This window comes from Tauraco erythrolophus, chromosome 4 (assembly GCF_009769465.1).
Source record: "Tauraco erythrolophus isolate bTauEry1 chromosome 4, bTauEry1.pri, whole genome shotgun sequence".
NCBI lineage: Eukaryota > Metazoa > Chordata > Aves > Musophagiformes > Musophagidae > Tauraco > Tauraco erythrolophus.
Genome location: NC_141468.1, coordinates 540,132 through 566,628, shown reverse-complemented (window position 1 = coordinate 566,628; position 26,497 = coordinate 540,132). Strand labels below are relative to the sequence as shown.

The window sequence follows — 26,497 nt, the reverse complement described above, 5'->3', positions numbered from 1 at the left end:
CAGTGGGCAGCGGGCAGGGCGGTGGATGCGGACAGGGGCGGTGGGCATGGTGCGGGGTGCCCGCGGCTCTAGGCGCTGGCCTTGCAGACGAAGGGTTTTCTGCGGGCGCAGGTGTCGCTGTGCCACGTCAGGAAATCTGGAAGGGAAAGAGGCCGTGAGCCCCCCAGGACCCCCCCCAGCCCCCTGCAGCCCCGCTGCCGGGAGCACGGCCAGGGGCACACGCGTGTGCGAGTGCTTGGGTGTGCAAGGGATGCACGCGTGTGCGTACGGTGCGCAGAGGGTGTGTGTGTAACGTGTGTGTGTGTGCACAGCGCGTGTCCATACGTGTGCACGGGGGGTGTGTGTGTGGGGGGGGGGGGGTGTGTGCCTGCCAGCATGTGTGTGCCTGTGCACCTGTACATGTGTGTGCACACACACGCCTCTGTGTGTCTCTGCGCGTGTGTGCGTGTGTGTGTGCGCGTGTGCGTGTGTGTGCACACCCAGGTGCCACCCGCCACCGAGGGCTGCCCGAGCTGGAAGCTGGCAGGAGCTGGTGGTGCTCAGCCTATGCCATGTGTGGCCAGGGATGCCAGTAGCTGGGAATGGCAGTGGCCAGGGATGCCAGTGGCCAGGATGCTGATGGCCAGGGATGCCAGTGGCTGAGGATGCCGGTGGCCAGGGACCATGATGGCCAGGTCCCTGATGCCACTGGCGTCCCGTGCTCACCGGCGGCATCCTGCAGCGCGGCGCAGGCTCTCCTCCTGGGTCCAGGCTGCCGATGCCAGGAGCCGTAGTCCACGTTGGAGCTGTCAGACCACTGCCAGCCGTGGCTCTGCTGGGGGAGGGTGACTCCATGACCCCCAGCTGGTGACACCCAGCCCCACTTGAGGCTGCTGGGGGTGGGTCTCAGGGGTCCCGGAAGGGTCTGGGCTCTGCCATGGGGCTGCACTCACCCCCGTGGGACGGTGGAGGCCGATCCAGACGCCATTGTCTCCATCCTCCTCCTCGCTGTCCTGGCCAGGGCGGGAGGAGGCGAGCAGGGCGGCGATGGCGTGGTGCTCCTCTGCACTGTGCACTGAGGCCAGGTGGGCGCCCGCGCCGTAGCGCTGGCAAAACGCCTGCGGTGGGGACAGGAGGGTGATGCCGGACCCTGATCCCAGGTCCCTGCACCCTGGTCCTCCACCCCAACCCCAATTCCTGGCCCCAGACCCCAATTTCTGGTCCTTGGCTCCAACCCCTGGTCCCCGACCCCAAACCCCTGGTCCCTGATCCCAGCCCTCGGTCCCCAATCCCTGGTCCCCAACCCCAAACCCTGATCTCCAACCACAACCCCCAGCCGCAGACCCCAACCTTGGTCCCAACCCCAAGCTCTGGCCCCAGACCCCAAATCCCAGTCCCAGACCCCAACCCCTGGTCCCCGACCCCAAACCCCGACCCCAAGCCCTGGTCCCCCACCCCTGGTCCTCCACTCTTGGCTCCACTGAGGATGAGGACAGCAGGACTGGTGCTGTGGGCACATGGGTGCACAAGGTGTCTGGCACAGCTGGCTGCTCTCCCTTGGCATGGGGTGGCCATGGTGCCACCGTGGTGGCAGCCTGTCCCACTTGGGAGTCCCAGGACCCTCCTCAGAGAGGAGCGTCCCCATCCCGAGTGGCACCAGTGCCCCGATGCCCAACCCCGTCAGCGACCAGCATGGCTCAGCCACAGGGCACCACTGCCATGGGGGTGGATGGGGTCCCCCACAAAGGGGTCACCCCAAACCCACATCCCCCCCCCCCCCAGCCCCTCACCTCCGCCCTTCTCCAGCTCATCTCCCGGGGGAAGAAGCCGTAGCACCCCTCCTCGAAGGGCACCCACCCCCAGGCGCAGGCAGCCGGGTCCTGCCCTGCGGGAAGGCAGAGGGGGTCAGGTGGTGGGGAAGAAGTGGGGGGACACCCCGGCATCCCCCTCCCCACCCCGGCACTCACCGCGCAGCTGGGGGACGAGCAGCAGGCAGCCCAGCAGGCTGAGGCTCAGCATCCTCCTGGGTCCCATCTGTCCCTTCTTTGGGGTGGGACAGGGGGGTACTCAGCTTTATGGGTGCCCGAGACCCCTGCCCGGCCCTCCCGCTGCCAGGCTCAGCCTGGCAGCGGGAGGGCCGGGCAGGGGTCTCGGGGTGCAAGAGCGGAGGGTACAAGGTGCAGGGTGCAGGGTGTGGGGTGCAGGGTGCAGGATGCAAGGTGCAGAGTGTGCAGAGACAGGGTGCAGGGTGATAGGGATGCTGGGGCGCGGGATGCATGATGTGTAGTGCATGGGTGCTGGGGCGCAGGGTGTGGGGTACGGGGTGCAGGCATACAGGGATTCGGGTGTGGGGATCAGTGGGCAGGGGTGCAGGGTGCGGAGGGATGCAGGGGTGCAGGACACTGGGTGCAGGGATGCAGTGGGCAGGGGCACAGAGGCACAGGGTATGGGGTACAGAATGCATGGGGGCACAGGGGTGCAGGGCGCAGGGGTCCAGGGGGGGTGCAGGGGTCCAGGGTGCAGGAGTGCAGAAGGGTGCAGGGTGCAGGTGGGTGCAGGGTGATGTGGGGGTGCAGGGGTGCAGCATGCAGGTGGGTGCAGGGGTGCAGGGCTCTGGGCTCCCAGGCTGCGGGCTGGTGCGGGCGACATCCCACGACCCCCCCACCCCCCCCACCCCGCGATGGGGCCGCAGGGACCCACCTGCGTCCCTGCGGGCGCTGAGCTCGGGCCCTGGGGCAGCTGCGCTGCCACCCTGGCAGGTTTTATCCCGGGGTGGCAGGAGCGGGGGCGGCACGAGCCCCCCGCCACGTCACCCCCGCCCCAGAGCCAACCGGCCCGACGCGCACGGGCGGCTCGGTGGCACGTGGCCCCCGCCGCTGCCTTTGATGGGGGGGCCCCGGCCCCGCTTTGATCGTCACCCCGCCAAGGGGTGGCGGGAGCTGGGGGGGGGTCGAGATGGAAAGAGCTTTTGCTCGCCAGCGTGTCACCTGCTGCCCGCTCCCACAGCCCTGACGCCATCTCCACCACATGTCCCCGTCGCCACGTTGGCATGTGGCTGGCAGGGGCACCCGGGCTGCCAGCACGCCCAGGGAAGGGTACTGGCACAGTGCCGAGCTGGGGGTCCCAGCGCGCCCTCACCGTGTCCCCCATGCCACGGATCCCCCCGGGACGGGGAGGGTGTGGTGGGGGGTCCCCCCAGAGTGTGGCCACAGACTGGGCCCCTCGCCCCGGCAATGGGGCTGGGGGCTGCTCTGGCTCCTTGGCACGTGGCCGACTCGCGGGCAAGGGGCCCCACAGCCTGTCATGCCCTGAGATCAAACGCCTCTGCCTGGCACCGAGCCGGCCGCAGGCCCTGGCACAGCTGGTGCGGCTGGTACAGTAGGGAAAGTGTCAGTGCAGCTGGGCTGAGGAGGGGCTCCAGCACCTGCCCATGGGGCTCAGCACCCAGCTGTGGGGCTCAGCACCCAGCTGTGAGATCCATCACTTGGCTATGGGGTTCAGCATCCATCTGCAAGGCTCAGCACCCAGCTGTGGGGCTCAACACCCATCTGCAGGGCTCAGCACCCAGCCTTTGGCACTGCTGGAGCAGCCTAAGGGTGACCCGGCTGTAATGGAAACGTACTGAAGGGGAAGGATTCCCCCTTATCTGGGAGCCAGCGGCATCATCGGTACGGACAGCAGAAACGTATATGGGCCCCTACCCAACATACGTGGGCCCCTACCCAACGTACGTGAGTTCCTACCCAACGTACATGGGCCCCTACCCAACGTACGTGGGCCCCTACCCAAGGTATGTGGGTTCCTACCCAACGTACATGGGCCCCTACCCAACGTACGTGGGTTCCTACCCAACATACATGGGCCCCTACCCAACAACATACATGGGCCCCTACCCAGTGTATGTGGGTTCCTACCCAACGTACGTGGGCCCCTACCCAACATATGTGGGTTCCTACCCAACGTATGTGGGCCCCTACCCAACGTACGTGGGCCCCTACCCAACGTATGTGGGTTCCTACCCAACGTATGTGGGTTCCTACCCAACGTATGTGGGCCCCTACCCAACATACGTGGGTTCCTACCCAACATACCAATGTACGTGGGCTACCACACGGTGTGGGCTGGGGCTGGCCGGTGACTCCTGCGCTGGAGGGGGAAGGGTGGGATGTCCACGGCGGGTGCTCGGTGACCAGCTGGTCTCCCGGCGGCAGACACCCCGTTATCCCGCATCCAGTGGGGCTGGAGCAGGCGCTGTGTTTCCCTCCAGCTGACCCCACTGGTGGCAGCAGCTGGAGCCCGGGGGCTTCCCCGGCTCCTTGATCCCACCTCACTCATCATCCGGGCTGAGCATCCAGCAAACCGGCACAAGGCTGGACAACGTCCCGGGCAGCCGGAGCATCAGAGCCAAGAAGGGTCTCGGGGGGGGGAACACACAACACCCCTTTAATTGCCCTTCCCCCTGGCAACCCTTGCCATGCACACGCAGCGGGTGACGGGGTGACGGCTCATGACGGCAGCGGCGCTCACCCACCATTGCGATCACGCCCCGGCGCGGTGCCGGTTCACACGTGAGCCCCGAGCACCGGCCCGCGCCAACGCCCGCCCGGGCACCTCGGGCACCTGACGTGATTAATCCCCAATTACCGGTGATGAGTTCGGGCACTCCGGAGTGCTGGCGTGGGGGGCGAGTGATGGGAACCACCAAAGACGCCGTGATGTCACCAGCCCTCGCCCTGCGCACTGTCGGTTGCGGCGCAATGGTTGGCCGAGCGCCAACGCTGACGGACGCGCGTGGCACCGCGCCGGCGGTGCGGATCACAGCCGCTTTTGGTGGAGCCTGTTAACTGCTCCCTGAAATGCCACCGCACTCCCAACCCAGGGCACCCGCTCGGTTGACGCCGCGATGACGCCGGGCGACGCACAGTGCCGGCACCAGCCACCTCGGCGTCACATCGGGCAGATGTCTGTACCCTGGCACGTCTCGCTCCCTCCTCATTTCAATCTGGAAATTTAACCCTTACTGTCTCACGCACCATCGCCCTGGTCTCAGAAGGACCAGACGGGTCCGACTGGCGCGTCCCAGTGATGCCCTCAGCCTCGGGCACTGCTGCCCTCAGGCCATTGGCGTTTTGGCCACAAACGGGGCCGGCAGCTGCCTGGTCATGGCCATGGTCATGGCAGCCAGATCTGGGCGCATGGTCCCGGCGTGGTTCGTTCCGGCTGTGGGACGGTGCTTTGCGGCGTTACAGCGCGTGCCGAGTCGCTGCCTGTAGCACTTTTGCCTAAGCAGGCGCTGGGTGCGGCGGGGTCCCGGCTCAACTGGTGGGACCTGGCAGGAGTCACAGCAGTGCTGGGCTCGGCGTGGGTGCAGGTCTCCATCTCACATGGAGGGGCACCCCAGGGATGCCATGGTCTCCCTCCAGGTGACACCAGGGATGCCACGGTCTCTGTCCGGGTGACACCAGGGACGCCATGGTCTTGCTCCTGGTGACACCAGACGTGCCGTGGTCTCACTGCGTGTGACACCAGACATGCCATGGTCTCACTCCTGGTGACCCCAGGGGTGTCATGGTCTCACTCTGGGTGATACCAGGGACACCGTGGTCTCCAGGTGACCCCAAGGGTGTGGGTGCCCCAAGAGTGTGGTGTGGGGGAGCAGCCAGGAAGCTGAACTGGTCTCCCTGGTCACCCAAGGTGCCCCGCTAAGGGCAGAGCAGAGAAGCTGCAGGAAGGAACCCACCTTCCCAGGGAGCAGAAGTGGCCTGGCAGTGCCAGGAACGCCATCCTGCCCTGTGCCCACCCTGGCCCGCAGCCCTAACAGCGGGTGATGGCGACGGGAGTTTCCCAGAGAAACCCGGGTGAGAGCAGCCCCCCATCCTGTGCGTGGGGTCTCACGTACCCGCTGCCGCCGTCCCATGTGCCTGCGTGGGGGGTCCCCATGGAGGGCTGACGTTACGGGCACCTGGCTGTGAGGTCCAGCACCCAGTCAGGGGGTTCAGCACTCATCCAGGCGGTCCAGCAGCCAGCCGTGGGCTCCAGCACCCAGCCGGGGGTGTTATCCCCCAGCTGTAGGGTCCAGCACCCATCCAGGTGGTCCAGCACCCAGCTGTGGAGTCCAGCAAACAGCCAGGGGTCCTATAGCTCAGCCGTGGAGTCCAGCACCCGGTCAGGGGGTCCAGCACCCATCCAGATGGTCCAGCAGCCGGCTATGGGGTCCAACACCCAGCTGGGGGTCCCATTGACCAGCTGTGGGGTCCAGCACCCAGCCAGGGGCCTGGCTGTGAGAGGGGCTGTGGGGGGCAGGCAGGGCTCCATCACTCCCCATTTTCTGGCAAGGGCAAGCGAGGATGAACGACCCCCGTGGGGCGGTGGAGACGGGGGGGGGCAGTGAGGGCAGCATGGCCACCCCCAGCACCCCCAGCCCCCCGAGATCCCCCCCGTCCTTCCAGACCCCTCTATGTGGGACTGGGACACCTGTACAGCCCCACAACCTGCATGACCCGGGGCACTGCGTGGTGCTGGACTGGCTCTGGGTGAGGCTGGGGGCACGGGGGCTGGCACGGCCCCCTCTGGCATGGCCGGGACCCCTGGCTGCTGCGGGAGAGTTGGGGTGTCCGGTGGTAAAGGGGGATGATGGAGGAAGGGGTAATGGAGTGGGGGGGGGGGGGGTGATGGAGACAAAAGTGGTGATGTGGGGGTGATGTGGGGATGCTGGAGGGGTGATCGGGCTCCAGGTGACTTGCTGCCCCTCACCCCGTGCCCAGGTTTCAAGCTCTGGCACCACTATCCCTGCAAATGCAAGTTCTCCTTCCTGTGCCAGCACCAGCTCCGAGGGGCAGCTGGAACCCTGGCACTGGGGTCTGGGGGTGTCCCTGCACCCCCTCCCTGCCCGCTGCCTCACTGGACACTCCCTGGCCCCGCCGGGCCCCCCGCACCCCCGGTGGGCAATAAACCTTGGCTTGAGCACTCAGCACCCACCTGTGCCCATTTTCCCTCCCCTGGCACCCGTGGGCGCGGGCAGGGCCACCATCGGAGCCACTCGTGCCTGGCCCCACGGCCCGGGACGCCCCCTGCCCTGGGGTCACCCCCTGCCCTGGGGACAATCCCCTGCCCCACGGTGCCAGCGCCCTGCACCGGGCACTCAGGCCCGCAGTGGTTGGGGGGTGGAGGGTGGGAGGGGGGGTCCAGCCGGGATGTCAGAGGGTCTTGGGGGCCCCCGGGAGGGCCATGATGCCCAGGCAGGGTGGGCAGAGCTGGGGCCACAGACACGGCAGAGGAACACGTGGGGCCACGGGGGCTCTGAGTGCTTTATTGTCAGGTGGGGAGGGGGGCGGGGGCCGCCCGCGGCAGAGGGGGAGATTTTGGGGCACAGGGGTCCGGGGATCTGGGGGTACAGGGGTTTGAGGGGCCGGGGGTCTGGGGGCAATAGGGCACAGGGGTTTGGGGGTCCGGGGGTCCAGGGGATTGGGGGTCTGGGGGCAATGGGGTACAGGGATTTGGAAGTCTGGAGGCAATGGGGCACAGGGGTTTGGGGGGCACAGGGGTTTGGGGGCAATGAGGCACAGGGGTTTGGGGGGCACAGGGGTTTGGGGGCAATGAGGCACAGGGGTTTGGGGGGCACAGGGGTTCGAGGGCAATGGGGCACAGGGGTTTGGGGGGCACAGGGGTTCGGGGGCAATGGGGCACAGGGGTTTGGGGGGCCAGGGGTTTGGGGGCAATGAGGCACAGGGGTTTGGGGGTTTGGAGGTTCGAGGGCAATGGGGCACATGGGTTTGGGGGGCTGGGGGTTTGGGGGCAATGGGGCACAGGGGTTTGGGGGTTCGGGGCTGTGGCACAGGGGGGGCGCGGGGTTTGGGGTGCACTCCGGGGGTGGGGGGGGGCTGCCAGGCGGGGCCCCCCCTACGCTGCGCATTTGCAGACGAAGGGTTTCCGCTCGCTGCAGGACTCGTCCTCCCACGACATGAAACCTGCGGGAAAGGGGAGAGATCGCCGCAGGTCCGGGGGGGCGACCCCCCCCCTCCCTTTCCTCCCCCCGCCGGCCCCCCCCCTCACCCGAGGAGTCCTCCAGCGCGGCGCAGTGCTGCCCCGTGGGCACGTCGTCCCCCTCCCACGCCGAGTAGCGCTTCCGCGACCCGTCCGTCCACATCCACGCGTGGCTCTGGCGCGGGGGGGCGTCAGGCAGCGCGGCCGGGCGGGGGCGGGGGGCAGCGAGGGGGGCGAACTGCCCCGGAACGGGGTGGGGGGTCCGGGGGCGGGGGCAGTGTGCGGGAGCACATGGAGGTGGGGGCGGGGGCGCGCGGGCACCTCGGCGGGACGGGGGGGTCGGGCAGGCGAGGGAAGGGGCCGGGGCAGAGCGGGGGCTGCGGGCGGTGACCCCCGGGAGCGGGGGGGCGGCTGCGGGCAGGGTGCGGGCAGGGGGTGGGCAGGGGGTGGGCAGGGGGTGGGCAGGGTGAGGGCAGGGGGTGGGCAGGGTGAGGGCAGGGTGCGGGCAGGGTGCGGGCAGGGTGAGGGCAGGGGGTGGGCAGGGTGAGGGCAGGGTGCGGGCAGGGGGTGGGCAGGGTGCGGGCAGGGTGAGGGCAGGGGGTGGGCAGGGTGAGGGCAGGGTGCGGGCAGGGGGTGGGCAGGGGGTGGGCAGGGTGCGGGCAGGGTGCGGGCAGGGGGAGGGCAGGGTGCGGGCAGGGTGCGGGCAGGGGGAGGGCAGGGTGCGGGCAGGGGGAGGGCAGGGTGAGGGCAGGGTGCGGGCAGGGGGTGGGCAGGGTGAGGGCAGGGTGCGGGCAGGGGGAGGGCAGGGTGAGGGCAGGGGGTGGGCAGGGGGTGGGCAGGGGGAGGGCAGGGTGCGGGCAGGGTGAGGGCAGGGTAGAGGCAGGGTGAGGGCAGGAGTGCGGGCACGGCTGCGGGCAGGATTGCGGGTGTGAGCCGCTCACCCGGTGGTAGAGGCCGATCCAGACGTCCTCCTCCTCCTCCTCCCGGCGCTGGCACTGGGCGATGAAGGCGGCGAGGGCGCGGTGCTCCTCGTGGGTGTGCAGCGAGGCCAGGTGGCACCCCCCGCGTGTGCCCTTGCACCAGGCCTGGCAGGGACAGGCAGGTCGGGGGGGGGTCCGGCAGCGCTGCCTGCACAGCGGGGGGCACCCCCCACCCCCCAGCACCCACCTCCGCCTTCCTCCAGGGGAGCTCCTGCCCGAAGTACCCGTAGCAATGTCCCCTGAAGTCCAGCCAGCTCCGGGGGCACTTGTATGCCCACACCCCTGCTGGGGGGGGGCGGTTCAGGGCCATCACCCCCCGGCAGCGACCCGGGAGGGCTCAGGGCACCCCCCAGCCTCTGTCGGGGAGGGGGGAGGGGGGGCTGCTCCCGACCCCCCCCCATTTTGGGGAGCCCCCCGTGCCCGTCCCTGCCCGGGGTGGGGGGTACTGCCCGTCCCGGGCCATGCAGGGGGCTGCTGGGGGGGGGCAGGGGGTGGGTAACGTGGGTGACGGGAGTGGGGCTGGGGGGGCAGGGTGCAGGCGGGGGCTCACCGTGCAGGGCCAGGCCGCTGAGCAGGCAGAGCCCCAGGAAGGCGGCTGCTCCCATCCTCTCCCTTCCCTGCAACACGGGGGCGGCTGGAGTGGGGGGCTGTGGGGCGAGGGGTCTGGGCACCCACCACCTGCCCCAGCACCCACCGCCTGCCCCGGCACCCACCACTGCAGCACTCACCACCTGCCCTGGCACCCACCATCACAGCACCCACCGCCTGCCCTGGCACCCACCACCTCAGCACCCACCATCTGCCCTGGCACCCACCATCACAGCACCCACCACCTGCCCTGGCACCCACGACTGCAGCACCCACCACCTGCCCCGGCACCCATCACTTGCCCCGGAACCCACCACCCACCACTGCAGCACCCACCATCTCAGCACCCACCACCTGCCCCGGAACCCACCACCAGCCCCAGCACCCACCACTGTGGCACCCTCCACCTGTCCCGGCACCCACCACCACAGCACCCACTGCCTCCCCTGGCACCCTCCACCTGCCCCAGCACCACCCACCGCAGCACCCACCCAGCACCTGCAGCAGTGACGCGGAGATGAGCCAGTGGAGCAGGACGCAGCCGCCCCGACACCTTTATAGGTGCCACGGCGGGGGCACGGGGTGCTGGGCAGCGTGGGGGACGGGGTGGGTGGCACCCGCTCTTGGCAGCCACCCAGCCCCGCTGGCAGCCAGATCAAAGGCAGCCACCCCACGACTCCGGCTCGCCAGGTGGGGCACAGCCCCCCAGTGGTACCCCCAGCTCGGGCCTCCCCTCACCCAGACACCTCCAGAGGCAGCAGGCTCTGGCTGGACCTGCTGGTGGTCCCGGTGGGTGCTGGCAGCCAGGGCCACCCAGCACCCCAGTGGCCAGCGGCAGAGCCCCTCGTCTCAGGGCCACCCACCACACTGGCGTGAGCACCCACTGCACCAGCGTGGCACCCACTGCACCAGCGTGGCACCCACTGCTCCGATGTGACCACCCACCACTTTGGCATGAGCACACGCGGCTCCGGTGCAGGGCCAGGTTGCTGCCCCATGGGTGGGGGTGGCACCCAGCCAGGACCCCTGGGCAGTGCCGCACCTCAGCACCACACGACGCCAGGGCCGAGCACTACCTGAGGAAGGACCCACGGGGGAACAGAAGGTGCCAGGGGGGAGCACCAAGCACCCATCACAGGGGTACCGTCCCTCTGGGCACGCAGCCACCCTTGAGCTAAGGGGGGGTTCAAGTGCCGCAGCGTCAGCGGGGGCCCAGGGCCAGGGCTGGGCTTGGCGCCCAGCGCTGGGATCAGATAAGGGAGCAGGGACCCGGCGCCGCTCCAGCCGTGGCTCCAGACACGCACCAGCACCTCGTGCCCCCACTGGGGCTTGGCACAGCCACCTGGCAGAGGCACCCGCCCCACTCAGGGGGCTCCACGTCCCAGCCAGGGATCCCCGGCTGTGGGGTCGGCCCCAGTGCGGGGTCTGGGCACAGCATGTGGCCCCAGTGTGGGGTCTGGGTGCAGGATGTGACCTGGCCCAGGGCCCAGGGCAGGGGCTGGCAGCAGCGTGGGCAGAGAGCAGTTCCCACCCAGTGGCCCTGTGCCCTGTCGGTGCTCCGGCCCCCCGGCTGACCTGGAGTGCCCAGCTGGGGGTCGCACCCCCCTCCTTGGGGTGGGGGTGATGGTGGCCCCCCGCCCAGCAGCCCATGGCGGGGACAGCGTCGTGCCTGCTCTGGGGATGTCACTGTGGTGCCACCTCCCCATCACCATGCGCAGGGTGTGCAGGCAGAGTGTGTGGGCAGCGTGTGCGGGCAGGGATGTGTGGGCAGGGATGTGCGGGCAGGGATGTACAGGCAGGGATGTGAGGGTAGGGTGTGCGGGCAGCGTGTGCGGGCAGGGATGTACAGGCAGGGTGCGCGGGCAGGGTGTGCGGGCAGGGTGGACTCTTGGCCTGCGTCCCGCAGCCAGAGCACCCCAGGACAAGCAGTTGCCGGTGGTGCCAGGGCTCGGCCCGCCTGGCCCCTCGCACACCCACAGCTCCGGGCTGGCTGGATCGTGGTGCTGGCCAGGCTGTGGCGAAGCTTGGTGGGTGCGGGTGGCAGGCGGGAGGTGGGTGCCAGCCGTCTCCATCTGTCGGGTGCCACTCGGGGCGAGGCGTCCCGCCGTGCCAGCCGCAGCCCAGGCACTCAGTGCAGCTCATGTCCCTGCCGTCGTGCCCCGCTGCATGTGCCTCATCACCGCCATGCAGGCGGCGGCGGGCACGGCTCACCGGCGGGCATGGCTCACCGGTCAGCGGCAGGTACGGCTCATCGGCCACTGCCCTGCAGTGCCTTTCATCCACTGCTGATGCACCGCTGGCCAGTGCCCACTGGCTGCCAGGACCCCCATGGGGACAGAGCTGGCATGGGGGTCCCCAGCCCCTTGGCGCTGGGAGGGGCTCACACCAACAGCTTTATTGGAACCACGTACAGAGTGACAATGCCCTCGCTGCCCCCTGCCCTGCCCAGCACCGGGGTTTGGAGCGGCCCCCCCAGCCCTGACTCCGTGTCCCCCTCCCCGGGCGGGGGTCCGAGCCCCCCTCGTCACTCCCCCGCCTTGGTGGCCGGCGCGGTGAAGAGCTGGGCGATGTCCAGCATGGCCTGGTGGATGTTCCTCCCAAAGCGCTTCGAGTCCTGGGGGGCAGCACCCATGAACCCCCCCTGCCCTGGCACCCCTGGGACCGCTGGCACCAGCGGCACCACGAGCCTCAAGCAGGGTGGGGGGAGTCCCACAGGAGAGGGGCTGGGATGTGGGGAGCGGGGATTGGGGGGGTGCCCAGCCCCTGCCCCCCAGCTCGGGGGAGCCCTCCCCCTGCCCAGCCCGGGCTCTCACCGTCTCGGGGCTGGAGAACTTGCTGGAGATGTGGAAGGTGATGAGGTTCTCACCCGCGATGATGTAGGAGACGCCGTAGCCATCGTCAGCCACCTGGGGGAGGGGTGAGCAGGGCCATGGCACCCCCGGGGGCACCAGGCACCCACCAGGCACCCAGCAGGGCCATGGGGCTGTGGGGCACCCAGCTGGGGCAGGGGCACCTGGTGTGGGGCACACGTGTGCCCCAGGGCCATGGGAGGGATGTGCTACAGACCCACACACCCCCACCCCTTGCACACCTACACACTTGCCCGTTGCACACCCACATTTCTACTCCTTGAGCCCTCCCCTCCTTTGCACCCCCATACACCCACCCCTTGCACACCCGCACCCCTTGCACACCCACACCGCCGCCTTGCACACCCCTGGATGCTCACGGGCCCGAAGCCGCCGCCGGTGGAGACGTGCTGCGGGTGCTTGTTGAGGTCGAACATCTTCAGCTGCTGCTGCGGCGTCTGGCTGGTGGAGAGGCGCCACGGCTCCGACAGCACCTGCGCACCCCAACGCACCCCGCTGCACCCCACTGTGCCCCACTGCACCCCAACGCACCCCGCTGCACCCCACTGCACCCCACTGCACCCCACTGTGCTCCACTGCACCCCAACGCACCCTGCTGCACCCCAACACACCCCGCTGCACTCCACTGTGCCCCACTGCACCCCAACGCACCCTGCTGCACCCCAACACACCCCGCTGCACTCCACTGTGCCCCACTGCACCCCACTGTGCTCCACTGCACCCCAACGCACCCTGCTGCACCCCGCTGTGCCCCGCTGCACCCCAACACACACCACAGCACCCCACCGCACCCCACTGCACCCCATTGCACCCCACTGTGCCCCGCTGTGCTCTGTTGCACCCCACCGCACCCCACTGCACCCCACTGTGCCCCACTGCACCGCGGCGACAGCTGCGGGGTGCCACGCGCCGGGTGTCGTCACTGCGGCACGCGGTGACACGCTGGTGATGGTGGCTGGACACACGCACCTGGGCGCATGCGGCCCTTGCACACGCGTGTGCCGGTGACACGTAAGGGGTGTCCCGCCGGGCCCCGCGTGCCGCGCGTGCCGCCGTCCTGGCACGGTGTGGCGCGTGCTCCCGTGCCCACCGGCTCACCTGGGCCAGGAAGGGGGACTGCACCCCCAGGTAGCGGGACACCACGTAGAGGCAGAAGAGGTGCCGGTCGATGCCGGCCCCGGTCATGGCCATGCGGTACATGTGCTGGTGCTTCTCGGCCGCCAGCTTGAAGAGCCGCTGGCGCTCGGCTCGCTGCGGGGAGAGCCGGGGCCATGGGGTGGGGGCCTCCACGGGGACAGGGACCCCCCCGAGATGGGCGCTACCTCTAGGGATGGGGACGTCTTCAAGGAATAGGGTCTTCCAGAGATGGGGACCTCCGTGAGGGATGGGGACCTCCGCAGGGACAGGGACTTTCCCCAGGGATGGGGACTTCCATGAGAGATGGGGACATCTCCACGGAATAGGATCTTCCAGAGATGGAGACCTTGGTGAGGAACAGACATGTCCCCCAGGGAACAGAGTCTTCTAGAGATGGGGACTTCCTCCAGAGATGGGCACTTTCTCCAGGAACAGGGTCATTCCCAAGGAACAGGAACATCTGGCGGAGATGGGGACCTCACCAAGGGACGAGGACCACTGTGAGGGATGGGGACCTCCCCCAGCGATGGGGACCTCTCTGAGGGATGGAGACCTCCCTGGGGATGGGACCACTGGAGACAGTGGCTGGGCCAGACCGTGCAGGGACAGCCCAGACCTGGCTGGGGACAGCAGGATGGAGCTGAGGGCTCGGAGGGGAGGTGCGGGGAGCAGGGGTGGGGGGGCCGCAGACCCGGACCCTGGCGCATGGCTCACGCTCTGCCGGGCGTCCGCCATGCTGCGCACGAAGGCGGTGGACTCGGCGGTGCAGGACCTCACCGTCTCCGTCCGGCCCTCGCGGAAGAGCCGCGTCATGGAGGCCTCATAGGTGAGGCAGAAGCAGCCCTTGTCCTGTGGAGAGGCTGCGTCAGAGCAGGGTGTGCCCAGGGGATGCCATCCCGTCTCCATCCCTGTCCCCATCCCATCCTCATCATCATCCCATCCCCATTCTCATCCCCATCCCATTCCTATCCCTATCCCCACCCCATCCCTATCTCATCTCCATCCCATCCTCACTCCATCCCCATCCCCATCCCCATCCCATCCCCATCCCCATCCCCATCCCATCCCCATCCCATTCCCATCCCATCCCATCCCATCCCATCCCCATCCCATCCCATCCCATCCCATCCCATCCCATCCTCACTCCATCCCCATCCCATCCCATCCCGTCCCCTCCCCTCCCCACCCGTCCCACCCCGCCGGAGCGGCTCACGCGGAAGTGGGCGAGCTGCAGGGCGATCTGGATGAAGGCGTCGGGGCTGGTCCGGCACTTCTTGATCAGCCCCTTCCCGAAGTCGGAGAACTGGAAGCAGCAGAAGTCCACGTCGTCGGCCAGCGCCTTGGCCAGGCGGTACGAGCCCTCGATGGCAGCGCGGCACTGCGGGGAGGCACAGCGGTGGCAGACGGGGCGCACGGCACCGGCCCCCGTCGCCCGGGGTGGGGGGGACACCCATGCCTCAGCCTCAGCCCCGGCACAGCTGGGGGCACCGGGACGCCAAAGGGCCAAGGGTGGTGCTCCAGGGCACCGGTGCCGTGGGGCACAGGGGAACTTGTGGGGCAGACCCACCTCCGGGGGGATGTCCCACTGGAGGCGCTGGGGGGGGGCCAGCAGGGTGTCGGGGTCTCCCCGGCAGTGCCCCCCCTCTGTGTAGCCCAGCTGGAATTCGTCTGTCGCCAGCATGAACTGGGGGAAGAGGAGCCCCTGGGTGGGGGGCACTGGCCCCCCCGACACCCCTGGGCCCCCCAGAGTCACCCCATCCTCCCCCAATCCACCCCCCCAGCCCCACTTGCCCCAGGGCAGCCCCCTCAGACCCCTAAACCCACAGAAGAGGGTTCCTCAGCTTGGGGGGTGCCCTACAGCAGTGCCCAGCCCTGGGGGGCCCAATTGGGGTGTCCAGCCTGGGGGTCCCCAACAGGGCTGCTCAGCTAGGGGTGCCCCATGGGGGGTGCTCAGCCCGGGGGTCCCCACCTCTGAGGGCTGCCTAAACAGGGGTCCCCAGCCTGGAGGGTCCTCAACAGCGATGCCCAACCGGGGGTTCCCATCCCTGGGGAGCCCATAGGGGTGCCCAGCTGGGGTCCCCCCCAGTGGTGCCCCCCTGTTACCTCCCAGAGGTGCCCGATGATGGGCGCATCAGCCCAGGAGTGCTCGGCGTTGGCCCCCAGCTTCCCGTTCTTGTAGACCACCAGCGTGAAGGACTTGTCAAACCAGCTGCGGGGAGGGGGGGTTGAGGGTGGGGGGTGCTGGAGGGGAGTGAGAGGGGGCTGGGGGCGGTGCCGGGGTGCCCACCGGTCGTAGCAGCGGCCGTGCAGCAGGGACTTGGCGTAGGCGTCCATGCAGCCGGCGCGGCCGGCGCTGTAGCTGTGCTCCTCCTCGTCCAGCGTGAGGAAGAAGGCTGCCCGCTCAATGGCATCCAGAGACACCTTGTTCTTCCCCTGGCTGAAGAACCGGGCTCGCGCCTCGGCCCAGGGCACCCTGCGGCACCGCGGCGTGAGGGCGCAGCGCTGGCAGTGCCGTCATCTGCCGCCGTCCTGCCGAGATCCCCGAGCCCACCGCCCCCACCCATGGGTGGCCCCAGGGTTCGGCACCCAGAGCATGAGGGCACAGGGCTGGTGATGCCCACTGTCCCACGAAGCCCCCCACAAGCCCATCACCCCTATGTTCTGACCCGCACCGCAGCCCCCCACCCATGGGTGGCCCCAGGGTCCCCATGCCGGAGCATCTCCTCCATCCCGCTGCCCCAGGCAGCACCGGCGGCACCCGCGGCGGGGCTGGCACCTCTCTCCGGCAGTGAGGGCTGCCAGCCGCTCCTCGCCAGGCTGGGGGGGCGACGGGTCGTCCAGGATGCGCTGGAACTGCAGCTCCAGGTCGCGGGGCCGCAGCAGCTGCCCCCCGTAGTAGAGCCAGACCTTGTAGAAGCGGCCCCGGTGGTACACGGCCAAGTGTTTGCTGTCCAGCAGGTGCAGCAGCGTGTCTGGGGGGGGGACACGGGCGTCACGGCCACGGGACCCCCCCCAGGGTGCGGGAGATGGGGGCTGAGCCCCGCTGGCGGATGGGGTGCCCCTCGTGCCCCCGTACCTGTCTCCTTGCCGGGGATGCGGGTGGTGTTGAACATCCGCTCCGACTGGTAGGAGCACATGGGCACGATGCCCAGCGCCATCGTCTGTGTGGGGCAGCAGTGAGCGGGGGACCACGGTGCCTGCACACCCACCTCTGCCACCTGCACCCCCTAACCCTGCTCTCCTGAGCACCCCCAGCCCCCCTGCAGCCCCCCAGCGACCGCCCCCCCCAGCACCACCCCTGCCCCCCTGCTCTCCCCAGGACCCCCGGCCCCCCCGGGCACTCACGGGGGGGATCTCCCCGCGGTCCAGCTTGCGGCGGTAGAGCAGGATGGAGTGCACAGCGTTGCCCGCCCGGGCAGCCTGGATGGGGCTGGGGGTCACATAGAGGAAATCCTGGGGACGAGGGATGGGTGAGGATGGGGGGGACACGGACACCCCCGGATGGGGATTTCCGTCATGCCGGCGGTCACCACCCCCCCTCACCATGGCGTAGTAGTTGCTGTTGACCATGAGCGGGCTGCGGCCGCGCAGGTAGATGTACTGCTCCCACCAGTCGCTCACCTACAGGGATGGGGACAGGGATGGGGACAGGGCAGGGGAGGGGGGTGTGGGACCCCCACCCTGCCCATAATGACCCAGCTGGGGTGTCCAGGAGGACCCAAGTCCCCCCTTCTCATGATTATGGGGGACAAAAGGACCATGGGTTTGGGTTGGGGTCACCATCTCCGGTGACTGCAGGAGGGGGGACCGCCACCGCGGTCCCACGGGGGAAGACGGGACGCGGCGGCGGTCCCCCCTCCCGGAGTACTCACGTAGTTGGTTGTCCACCAGGATTTGAGGATCAGGTACTTCTGCAGCCGCGGAGCCGTCTTCTCCTTGAACTCCTTGGCCAGAACCTCCATCTTCTGGTACTTCTCATCATCCAGGAGCGGCCGCACTGACTCCAGGTACTGCGGGGAGGGGGGCTCGCTGTGACCCCCCTCATCCCCATCCCACTGCCGATGGACCCCCCCTGGCCCAGGGCAGACCCTTACCCGGGTGATGGTGGCCTCCACGGGGGGCACGGGGAGTTTGGGGAGGGAGGTCTGGAAGCTGTAGAGCAGGGGCTTGCGGCCAGACAGCACCTTCACCAGCGCCTGCCGGGCACGCAGAGGGCATGGGGCAGAGCCACAGGACCGCGGCAGGGCCACGCGTCACCTGGCACCGCCACTCTGCATCCCGGCTCTGCCCGCTGCCCCCAACACCCCCGGCCTGGGCAGCCGCTCCTGCCCGTGCCCACCGCGGGCACAGCAGCTCCCGACCTTGCCGCCAGGGTCCCGCGGCTCCGCAGCCCCCCCGGCACCCACCGCGCTGCACACGCAGACACTCAGCATCCCACGCTGGCTCAGCACCATTGCCGTGCCAGGCCAGTGCCGGTGCCAGTGCCAGTGCCAGTGCCGGTGCCGCTCACCACCCAGATCCTGGTGCTGCGGCTCATCTTGCCGTGGGGCTCAAACATCCAGCCGTGGTAGGAGAGCAGCAGCTTCAGCGCCTGCCGGAAGAGCAGGACGGAGGAGAGCCAGACGCCGGTGGAGAAGAGCGCGGCGCTCACTATCGTCCGGCTCTCGGGGCTCAGGAGGCGGCTGCGGGGGCAGACGGGGTGAGGGGGGGCGTGATGGGTCGGGGGATGCGAAGGGTGGGACCCCTCGGGGATGTCTCTGTGCACGGCCATGCCCGTGGTGTAGGGGGACACATGGCGGGACCCCCTGGCAGAGGTCCCCGAGTGGGGCTGTGCCCATGGGGTGGGGATGTGTGGGGTAGGGATGTGTGGGGCAGGACCCACGGTGGATGCTGCGGGCCCCCACGGCTGAGCTGGTGGGGTTGGGGACATCCCCTGGGAGTCAGGGCAGGTGGGGCCGTGCCCACGGAGCTGAGACGCAGCAGGTGGTCCCCACCAAGGGCCACGTCTGGCGGGGCTGTGCCCACGGGTGGGGGGGATGGCCCCCCCCAGGCCAGGCGCCCGCACTCACCTCTCGGGCAGGCAGTGGCGGATGCGGGCGATCATCCCCAGGGAGGGATCAACCTGGCAGTAGAAGGAGCCGGCAGTGGCCATCACGACCACCATCCAGCTGGAGGGGGAGGCGGGGTAGACGCCGGTCAGGAAGCTGTTCTGTGGGCACAGGGGGGGTCAGGGTGGTGGGGAGGGGGGGTCAGACCGTCCGGCTGCCCCCGGCTGGGCCCACCTTGGCGCGGACCAAGCGCTTCTTCCAGGAGGAGATGCCAGCGAGGTAGAGCTGCTTGACGGCCTCGCGGCTGAGATGGAAGTCGAGGCCCTCGGGGGTGACGGTGAACTGGAAGGCCACCGCCTGGTGAGCCTCCGCCATCTTGGGGGTCTGCCGGCACCTGCGGGGGGGTACACGGGTGCTGAGCCACCCCTGGGACATGCTGCCCCGGGACGGAGGGGGCACCGGAGCGGCCTCGGAGGTGGCACGAGGCAGCGTTGCCAGGACGGGCCGTGTCCCGCGGGAGCCTGCCAGCCGGTGCGCGTGCCGCGGGCCAGTCACGCGGTGCTGGCCGGTTGCCCACTGAGGGAAGGGTCAGTGCTGCCTCCGGCCCCGCACCGGCCCCGGCGCTCGGGGAGGGGGGACGCGGCACCGACACACCCCCGCTGGCGGGCAGCTGCCTGGCCCCTGCCCGCAGCCAAACCCTCGGACGAGGCAGCACCTGCCCCTGCGCTGGCACACGGCACGCGCCATGCCGCGCAGGTAGCCGCGGCTGTGCCAGGGACACCGCTGGCTGAGCTGGTAGTGAGAGCCGTGGGGTGAGCCGGGACCCCTGGGGACCCCCCCCCTTAGGGGTGCTGCTGCTCCACAGGGTCCGGGCTCCCACAGGTGTTGGCACAGCTGGTGCTGGCCCAGGGCTGAGCCCGAGGGCTGCTGGGCCCGTGGGTGCTGCCAGAGCCCAGGCCTGGGGGTGGGGGAAGCCCCCGGAGGTGCCCCCGGTGTGGGGGTGCTGAGGGGCGTCCTCGGGCTGAAAGCAAAGAGCAGCTCGGCAGGAGACGAGTCACACCGCTACCACTGCACCGCACTGCACCGCACTGCACCGCACTGCACCATACAGCCACGCTGCGCTGCACTGGCCTGCGTTACGCTGCACTGAACTGCATCGCTCTGCGCTGTGCTGCACCACACTGCACCGCATGGCACTGCACTGCACTGCGTGGCACTGCACAGCACCGCACTGCACCACACGGCACTGCATGGCACTGCACTGCACAGCACGGCACTGTGCTGCGCAGAACAGCACAGCACTGCACCACACTGCACAGCACCCTATGGTGTGGCACAGCACCCTACAGCATGGTACAGCACTGCACGGCGTGGCGCAGCACTGTACGGTGTGGTACAGCACCGCATGGTGTGGCACAGCACCGCACGACGTGGCACAGCACCCTACAGCATGGCACAGCACTGCACGGTGCGGCACAGCACCGCACGGTGTGGCACAGCACCGCACGACGTGGCACAGCACCCTACAGCATGGCACAGCACTGCACGGCGTGGCACAGCACCCCACGGCGTGGCACAGCACCACACTGCGATATCACCGCAGGCTCCCGGGGCCCCGCGGGACCGACACCCGCGGGTGGGACGAGGCCCCCGTGGGGCCGGGTCGCCCCCGCCCGCCCCCCGCCCCGCAGCGAGCGCCGCAAGGTCACCGGGGCCGGGCCGGGCCCGCAGGGACGCGGAGTCCTTGGAGCCCCCGGAGCCCCCGCACCCCCCGAGGGGCGGGCCCCGCCAGAACCCGCCGCCCGGCCCCACGGAGCCCCCCCCGCGGCCTCGGGCCCCGCTCCCGGGGCTGCGCGGCGGGGCCGGGGGGCGGCGGGGCCGGCGCTGCCGTGGCGGGACCCGCCGGGCGCGGGGAGCCGCGGCGGGAGCGGGGCGGGAGGACGCGCCCCCACGGGCGCGGGTGGGAGCCGGGGGGGGTGCGGGGCCGTGGGGTTCCCCCGCGCCGCGGGGTGCCCCGGCCCGTGCGGCTCCCGCCCCCGCGGGGCTCCCCCACGCGTGGGTCCCCCCGCCCGCCCGGGTGCCCGGTACCTGCTCGGGGGTGCGGACGGCGGGCGGCAGCCCCGGTGACGGCGGCTCCCTGCGCCCGCTGCCCCCCGGCGTCGGTAACCGGACACCGGCGGCGGGCGGGACCCGCTCCATGGCCCGAAATGGCAGCGGTGCCCGCCGCTCCTCCCCGCACCGCCCGCACCCCGCTCCTCCCCCGAGAAGGGACCGGCATCCCCGGGCAGGGACCGGCACCCCGGGCAGGGACCGGCACCGCCGTGGGTCCGTCCCGGGGCTCGGTGCACCGGGCAGGGCTGTGCGGGGCCGGGCAGGCGGAGGCGAGGCCGCTGCCCGCCGTGCCCGGGGGGCCCTGCCCTTCCCCTCCCGCTCGCTCCGGAGCCGACCGGAGGCAGCTGCCCGCCGTCCGGGGGGCGGCTCCGGCGCAGCAGCGGCCCGGACCCCCGGCTGCCTCCCCGGCGCGCTGCTGGGGGGCACGGGGGGGGGAGGCACACGCGTGTGTGTGCCCGGAGCCCACCGCGCCAGGGCTCGTCGCTTGCGCAGCCCCAGGGCGAGACCCCTGGGCCCCCGCCCCGCTCCCCGGTGGGGACGGACCCCCGCTCGCCCCCGCAGAGCTGCCGGCGCCCGCGGGGCTATAAATAGCCGGTACGTGCGTGAAAGAGGAGCCGGGCGAGCACCGAGGGGCAGCGCCGGGCCCCGGCCCCCCCACGCAGCCCCCACGCGTGCCAGCGGGCAGCTCCCGGCCAGGGGCCACCGAGAAGACGAAGCCAGGAGCCGCCCCCGGGAGCTGCCGCTTCCCCCGCCCGCCGGGCCAGCGGGGAGGGGGCCGAGCCGACCCCCCCCAGCACCAGCGCCCACGGGCTGCGTCGGGACCAGGGTCCGAAGCCCCGGAGGGGGCTGAGGGCTGCGCTGAGCCCGGATCCCCCCTGCTCCCGCGCTGCCCCTGAGACCCCCGAGGCCAGTGGGCACCATGAGCCCCGGTCGGCTCACGGCCCCAGGGCTCTGCCACGGGCCAGGGCAGGTCCCGGGGGGGCCGGAGGTGACTTGAAGTGGGGGGGGGGGTGGACAGGAGGCACCCAGCACCCTGGTTCGGGGAGGGACGCAGAGACCGTCGGGCAGGCCCCGGCGCAGCGCAGGCGGGAGGAGACAGTGTGGCAGCTCCTCTGCTGTAGGGCTGCTGCGAGGGGCAAGACCCTCCTGCCGTCCGCAGGGGCAGGGTAGGGGGCAGCACCCGCGCCAGGGTGCGGGGTGGGCGCTGGAACGTACCCCCAGGCCCAAAAGAGCCGCATGGCCTCGGGCTCCTGTGTCCCCATCGCCGTCCCCAGGCAGGTGTTGGCTGTGGCACCCAGTGCCCCATCCGCAGCGCTGGCTGGTGGCTCTGGGGAGAGGGTCTGGGGAGAGGGGCCGGGGGAGAGGGGCGGTGCATGCTGCTGTGGGGCAGCCCCCCACCCGCTGCGGCAGCCCAGAAGCAGGACGGCCCAGGAGAGCCTGGGATAGCCAGGGGCTGCGGGCAAGCGGGAGCCAGGGGGGACACGGAGAGCAAAGAGGCGCCATGCACCACCGCAGCGTTTATTGGTCTGAGGACAGTTTACATTCTGCTGTCGGGAGGGGAGGGGAGAGGTGGCCCCCGGCCCCCAGCCCCTGGCCCAGCTGAACAGCCCAGCCACGCAGCCAAGAGCCGCAGGGAAGCCAGGCTGGGGCATGGGGAGCAGCTCGCAGGTCCTGCCCTGGCCCCAGGGGTCTGGGGAGGGGAGTGGGGGGGGAATGAAATGCCAGCAAAGGTCCCCTGCACCCCTCTGCCCCCAGCAGCACCCCAGGACCTCTGCCCGGACCCCTCTCAGCTGGCAGGACCATGGGAGGGGCAGCCAGGACAGCAGAGCCACCCATATGCCCCCAGGTCCAGGCTGCACCAGCCCCCTGCCTGCTGCTGGCTGGGGCAGGGGGATGCCACCTGCCAGGACCTGCAGCTCAAGCCCCGCTCAGTGATGGCAGCGCAGAGGCACGGGATGCACTGGCACGGGCGCATGTGCCAAAGGCAGCACAGGGCCAGCCGCAGGCAGCACGGAAGGGGCAGGCAGGGACAGGGCACTGCCAGGCAGGGCTGGGGAGACAGCCCCCCCCTCTGCCAGGGGCCATCTGCGCAGGGGCTGGGGCAAAGACACGGACCCACGGCCGACGTGCACCCCTCCAAGCAGGACGGCCTGCTTTCCAGGGGGCACGTGCCTGGGCAGACCCACCTCTCCCTGCATCGCTGCGTGGCCCCGGGGAGCAGAGACAGACACCAGCCCCCAAAACGTTACAGCTCCCGGCCGGGCAGCCCAAGCTGGGGGACAGCCCCCCGGGAGGAGACACCGTGTCCCCAGCCTGCCCCGTGGCACGGGCGCCGCCGGGGCGGGCAGGGGGAGGCTGCGGAGTCGAGGTGGGCGCAGGCAGGGCTGGGACGGCCGCTCTCAGGAGCACTGCGCCTTGTGCTGGAAGTAGGACTCGAAGCGGCTCTGCGCGTAGTCCTGGGGCAGGAAACAGGAGTCAGGAACCGCTTGCAACCCCCGGCACACCCCCAGCCCCCCCAAGCACCCCCCTGCCACGACACCCCACGTCAGACGAGGGGTGACACGTAAGGGAGCCGCGGGCAAGCCCTGCACGAGGCAGGGCTCGACGCATGGCGCTCACCAGGTACCCGAACTTGATGGTGGAGATCTTCGCCTGCACGATGGACCACAGGCCCCAGAAGAAGTGAGAGGCCAAAGCGAACCTGGTGGGGAGCAGCCGTCAGCCCCCCCCGGGCCCCCCCGTCCCTGCCCTGCACCAGGCAGGCAGCAGGGAGCGGGACGAGGAGGGTTTTGGGGATGCTGCCCTCTCCGTGCAGCGGGGAGCGGGGAATGTGCCCCCAGGACGGCCCTCGTGGCTGCAGGGCCCTCCCTGTGCCCCCCGCACCGGTTGATCTCCGTGAGCATCTCCTCCTCGATGCGGGCCTGCTCCTCGTGCGTCGTGTCCCCGCGGCGCCCCGAGTCCTCCGACAGGTAGTGCCGGATGAAGTGAAGCTGGAAGGGGACGGAGCAGATGGGGACGCTGCCGACGGCGGGCAGGGGCTGGGCTGCGTGCACTGCCCCGACGCTGCCACGTTTGGCACAATCCCACCACCTCACGCCCCCTTGCCGGGAGCACCCCTGCCCGCTGCCGAGGGACGGGGCAGCTCTACCTGCTGCTGCCGGCTGGGGTAGTTCTCCGGGGAAGCCTGGAAGAAGGGCCAGGAAGCGTGGGCATAGCTGTAAACCCACTCACAGAAGTGGTTGCCGATGTCGAAGCCCCTGGGGAAAAGGGGGGGGTGAGCAGGAGCCCGGCCCCCCCGGCCAGGGCTTGGCACAGCCCCTCGCGGCCCCCGACCCACCGGTAGTTGTAGCCGCTGTACTCGAAGTCGATGAGCATGAGCTTGTCGGAGGAGGAAGCCTCGTGCCCGGACAACAGCAGGATGTTCCCTGCGCAGAGACGGGGCTGGCTCAGGGGGGCAGCTGGGGGGCAGCTCAGGGAGGGGCAGGAGGACGAGCCGGTGCCCAGGCAGGCGAGGGAGCGAGACCGGCTGCCCGCCCGCGGCGCTCACCCTCCTGGATGTCGTTGTGGCAGAAGACCACGGGCGAGGGGGTGGACTCCAGCAGCTCCCTGCGGTTCAGGGGAGAGACGCCTCAGCAGGGGCAGGGCCCACCGGCCCTCGCCCACCCGCTGCGGGGACACAGGTGCCCCCGCTGTCACCGCATGGCAGCGGGCAGAGCGCGAGGAACCCAGTGGGAACCCTGCCCCAGGGACAGAGGGAGCCCTCCGGGTGCCAGCCCCAGGGCCTCGGAAGGGACCCTCTGAGGACGTGGGACAAAGAGACCAGTTTCCAGAGAAGCCGAGTCCCCCAGGCTCCCCACGAGCAGGGTCAGCCCCTGCCCCACGCTGTGCCAGCGGGCAGCTCGGGTTCACCTGAGGCTCTTCATCTCTTCCTGCAGGTTGTAAGTCTTGAGGTGGTTGAACTTCTTCAGCTGCTCTTCCTCAGGGAAGGTGAGCTCCGAAATCTGCTTCAGGTACCTGCAGCACAAGAGACGGTGCTGCAGTGGGACAGACACCCCCGGGTGCTGCCACCCCCCAAAATCCCCCCTCTCCTCAGCCTGGCACAGAGCTGGGGCTGCCGAGGAGCTGCTCTGCGCCCTGTGCCCGTGGGCCCCATGGGCAGCCAGCTGGGAAACCTCCCCGTGCTCCAGACCCCGTGGGATTCCAGGGCCTGAGGTGCTCCGGGAACCCGCACCCGCGCAGGATGGCAGCTGCCCTCACCGCTCCATGGTCCCAAAACAGCCACTTGGGCTCCTTGTTGAAGGGCATCACCATGCCGTGGAACCGGGACATCTTCACCGCGATCTCCTTGGAGATGTCAGGGTCTCGCAGGTCCTCAGTCCGCAGCCGCCGGCTCTGGGGGGGCACAGCGTGGTGTGAGCCGCCCGCCTGTCCCCAGGCAGCCAGCCCGGAGCTCAACAGCACCAGGAGCCCCATGGGGCGCCTCTTCCTGCGGCAGCGCCCAGAGCCGGGGTGAGGGGCCCAGAGCCCATCCCGTACCGGAATGTACTGCTCCAGCCGCCCCTGGGGGAACACCCCGTAGAGCCGCGGCCCCAGCGCCGCTCGGCCAGGATGGCGAACATCACGCTCTCCAGCACCAGCGAGTCCATCGCCCTGCGGGCACAGGCGGAGAGACTGAGCCCCGCAGCCGCCGGAGGGGCCGGTACCAGTCGGGGGGGCCCGGTACCAGTCGGGGGGGCCCGGTACCAGTCGGGGGGTCTGGCTCACCTGCAGGATGGCCCCGTAGACGCGCAGCAGCACCTGCCGGGGCTCGTCGCCCACGCTGAGGATGTGCTCCGGCAGCGTGCACTTGAACAGCAGGTTGCTGAGCCCCCCGCTGCGGGCACAGGCTGGTCAGGGGCGGCGGGGGTGCCACCGCGGGGGGGGCACGGGCATGGCATGGGGGCAACTGGGGCATCCCGACGGGGGACCGCGACTGGGGGAGGGCCAGGGGCAGCGGGGGGGGGGAACAACTGGGGCACCGGCAGGAGACAGGGCTACTGGTTGGGAGGGGAAACTGGGGGGAGGGGGGGCACTGAGGGGGGTACAGGGCCACCGAGGGGGTGGAAACAAGGGGGACACGACTGAGGGAGAGACCCGCAGCAGCCGGCGAGGAAACTGCGGGAGGACTGAGCCACCGGGGACGGCCGGGGCCACCGGGAACGGCCGGGGCCACCGGGAACGGACGGACTGAGCCACCGGGGACAGAAAGGGCCATCGGGGACGGATAGGGCCACCGGGGACGGGACGGGGGCCACGGCTCTACGCGGGACTCAGGCACCGCGGGGGGCACCGCGTGGACACGACCGGGACACCGGGGCGGCGCAGGGACACCCGAGGGGATGAACCCGGCGCCGGAAACGGTTCGGTCCCCGGTTCCGCTTCCCTACCTGACGGCCCGATACCGAACTCCTCGGGCCCGATGAGCTTCCAGGAACCGGCGAGGAACTCCCGGCACCAGGCGTAGGCCTGCAGGCGGTAGCGGCGGGCACGGCCTCGGCCTCGGCATCGCTTCCCGGTCCCGCCGCCGCCGCCATGGCCGCCCCGCCCCGTCCCGATGCGCCGCGGACGGGCGGCGGAGCCGCCCGTCGCGGCGCATCGGGACGGGGCGGGGCGTGGCGTCGCCTGAGCCAATAGCAAAGCGCGGCCGGCGATGACGTCCCAAGGCGCGACCAATAGGGTGGAGCGGCGGGGATGCGGCGGAACGTGGAGGTGAAGGCGCGCTGGCGGGCGGGCCGAGCGGGGGCACGGGGCCCCGGGCCCG

At 70.6% G+C, this 26,497-nt stretch overlaps 4 protein-coding genes across 4 annotated transcripts; all 4 read right to left on the bottom strand.

Annotated features, from left to right (window-relative positions):
• Nucleotides 1–68: 68 nt before the first annotated feature.
• On the bottom strand, nucleotides 69–2,013 carry LOC147528798 (struthiocalcin-2-like). Its single transcript, XM_086611165.1, has 5 exons — nucleotides 1,947–2,013; nucleotides 1,770–1,864; nucleotides 933–1,097; nucleotides 706–811; nucleotides 69–136 (listed from the first exon to the last, which is right to left on the bottom strand). The coding sequence occupies exons 1-5, from the start codon at nucleotides 2,011–2,013 to the stop codon at nucleotides 69–71; spliced, it is 501 nt and encodes a 166-aa protein (XP_086467291.1).
• A 5,865-nt stretch (nucleotides 2,014–7,878) lies between these two features.
• LOC147528797 (rheacalcin-1-like) lies at nucleotides 7,879–9,547 on the bottom strand. The gene is made up of 6 exons (XM_086611166.1): nucleotides 9,493–9,547; nucleotides 9,270–9,278; nucleotides 9,130–9,224; nucleotides 8,904–9,047; nucleotides 8,032–8,137; nucleotides 7,879–7,946 (listed from the first exon to the last, which is right to left on the bottom strand). Exons 1-6 carry the CDS (start codon nucleotides 9,545–9,547, stop codon nucleotides 7,879–7,881), a joined length of 477 nt encoding a protein of 158 aa, XP_086467292.1.
• Nucleotides 9,548–12,054: 2,507 nt separating this feature from the next.
• On the bottom strand, nucleotides 12,055–18,960 carry LOC147528796 (carnitine O-palmitoyltransferase 1, muscle isoform-like). The gene is made up of 18 exons (XM_086611162.1): nucleotides 18,820–18,960; nucleotides 18,607–18,746; nucleotides 18,048–18,219; nucleotides 17,632–17,733; nucleotides 17,410–17,547; nucleotides 17,081–17,158; nucleotides 16,883–16,990; nucleotides 16,614–16,698; nucleotides 16,314–16,509; nucleotides 15,825–16,010; nucleotides 15,641–15,746; nucleotides 15,105–15,221; nucleotides 14,751–14,915; nucleotides 14,252–14,386; nucleotides 13,499–13,651; nucleotides 12,760–12,873; nucleotides 12,344–12,436; nucleotides 12,055–12,144 (listed from the first exon to the last, which is right to left on the bottom strand). Exons 1-18 carry the CDS (start codon nucleotides 18,958–18,960, stop codon nucleotides 12,055–12,057), a joined length of 2,319 nt encoding a protein of 772 aa, XP_086467288.1.
• Nucleotides 18,961–23,096: 4,136 nt separating this feature from the next.
• On the bottom strand, nucleotides 23,097–26,270 carry LOC147528795 (choline/ethanolamine kinase-like). Its single transcript, XM_086609843.1, is given in 14 exon segments — nucleotides 23,097–23,153; nucleotides 23,317–23,398; nucleotides 23,581–23,687; nucleotides 23,846–23,954; nucleotides 24,035–24,122; nucleotides 24,245–24,303; nucleotides 24,607–24,711; nucleotides 24,955–24,971; nucleotides 24,973–25,089; nucleotides 25,234–25,292; nucleotides 25,295–25,347; nucleotides 25,463–25,583; nucleotides 26,124–26,213; nucleotides 26,216–26,270. Coding segments are annotated over 14 exon segments (1,119 nt in total).
• Between the last annotated feature and the right edge of the window lie 227 nt (nucleotides 26,271–26,497).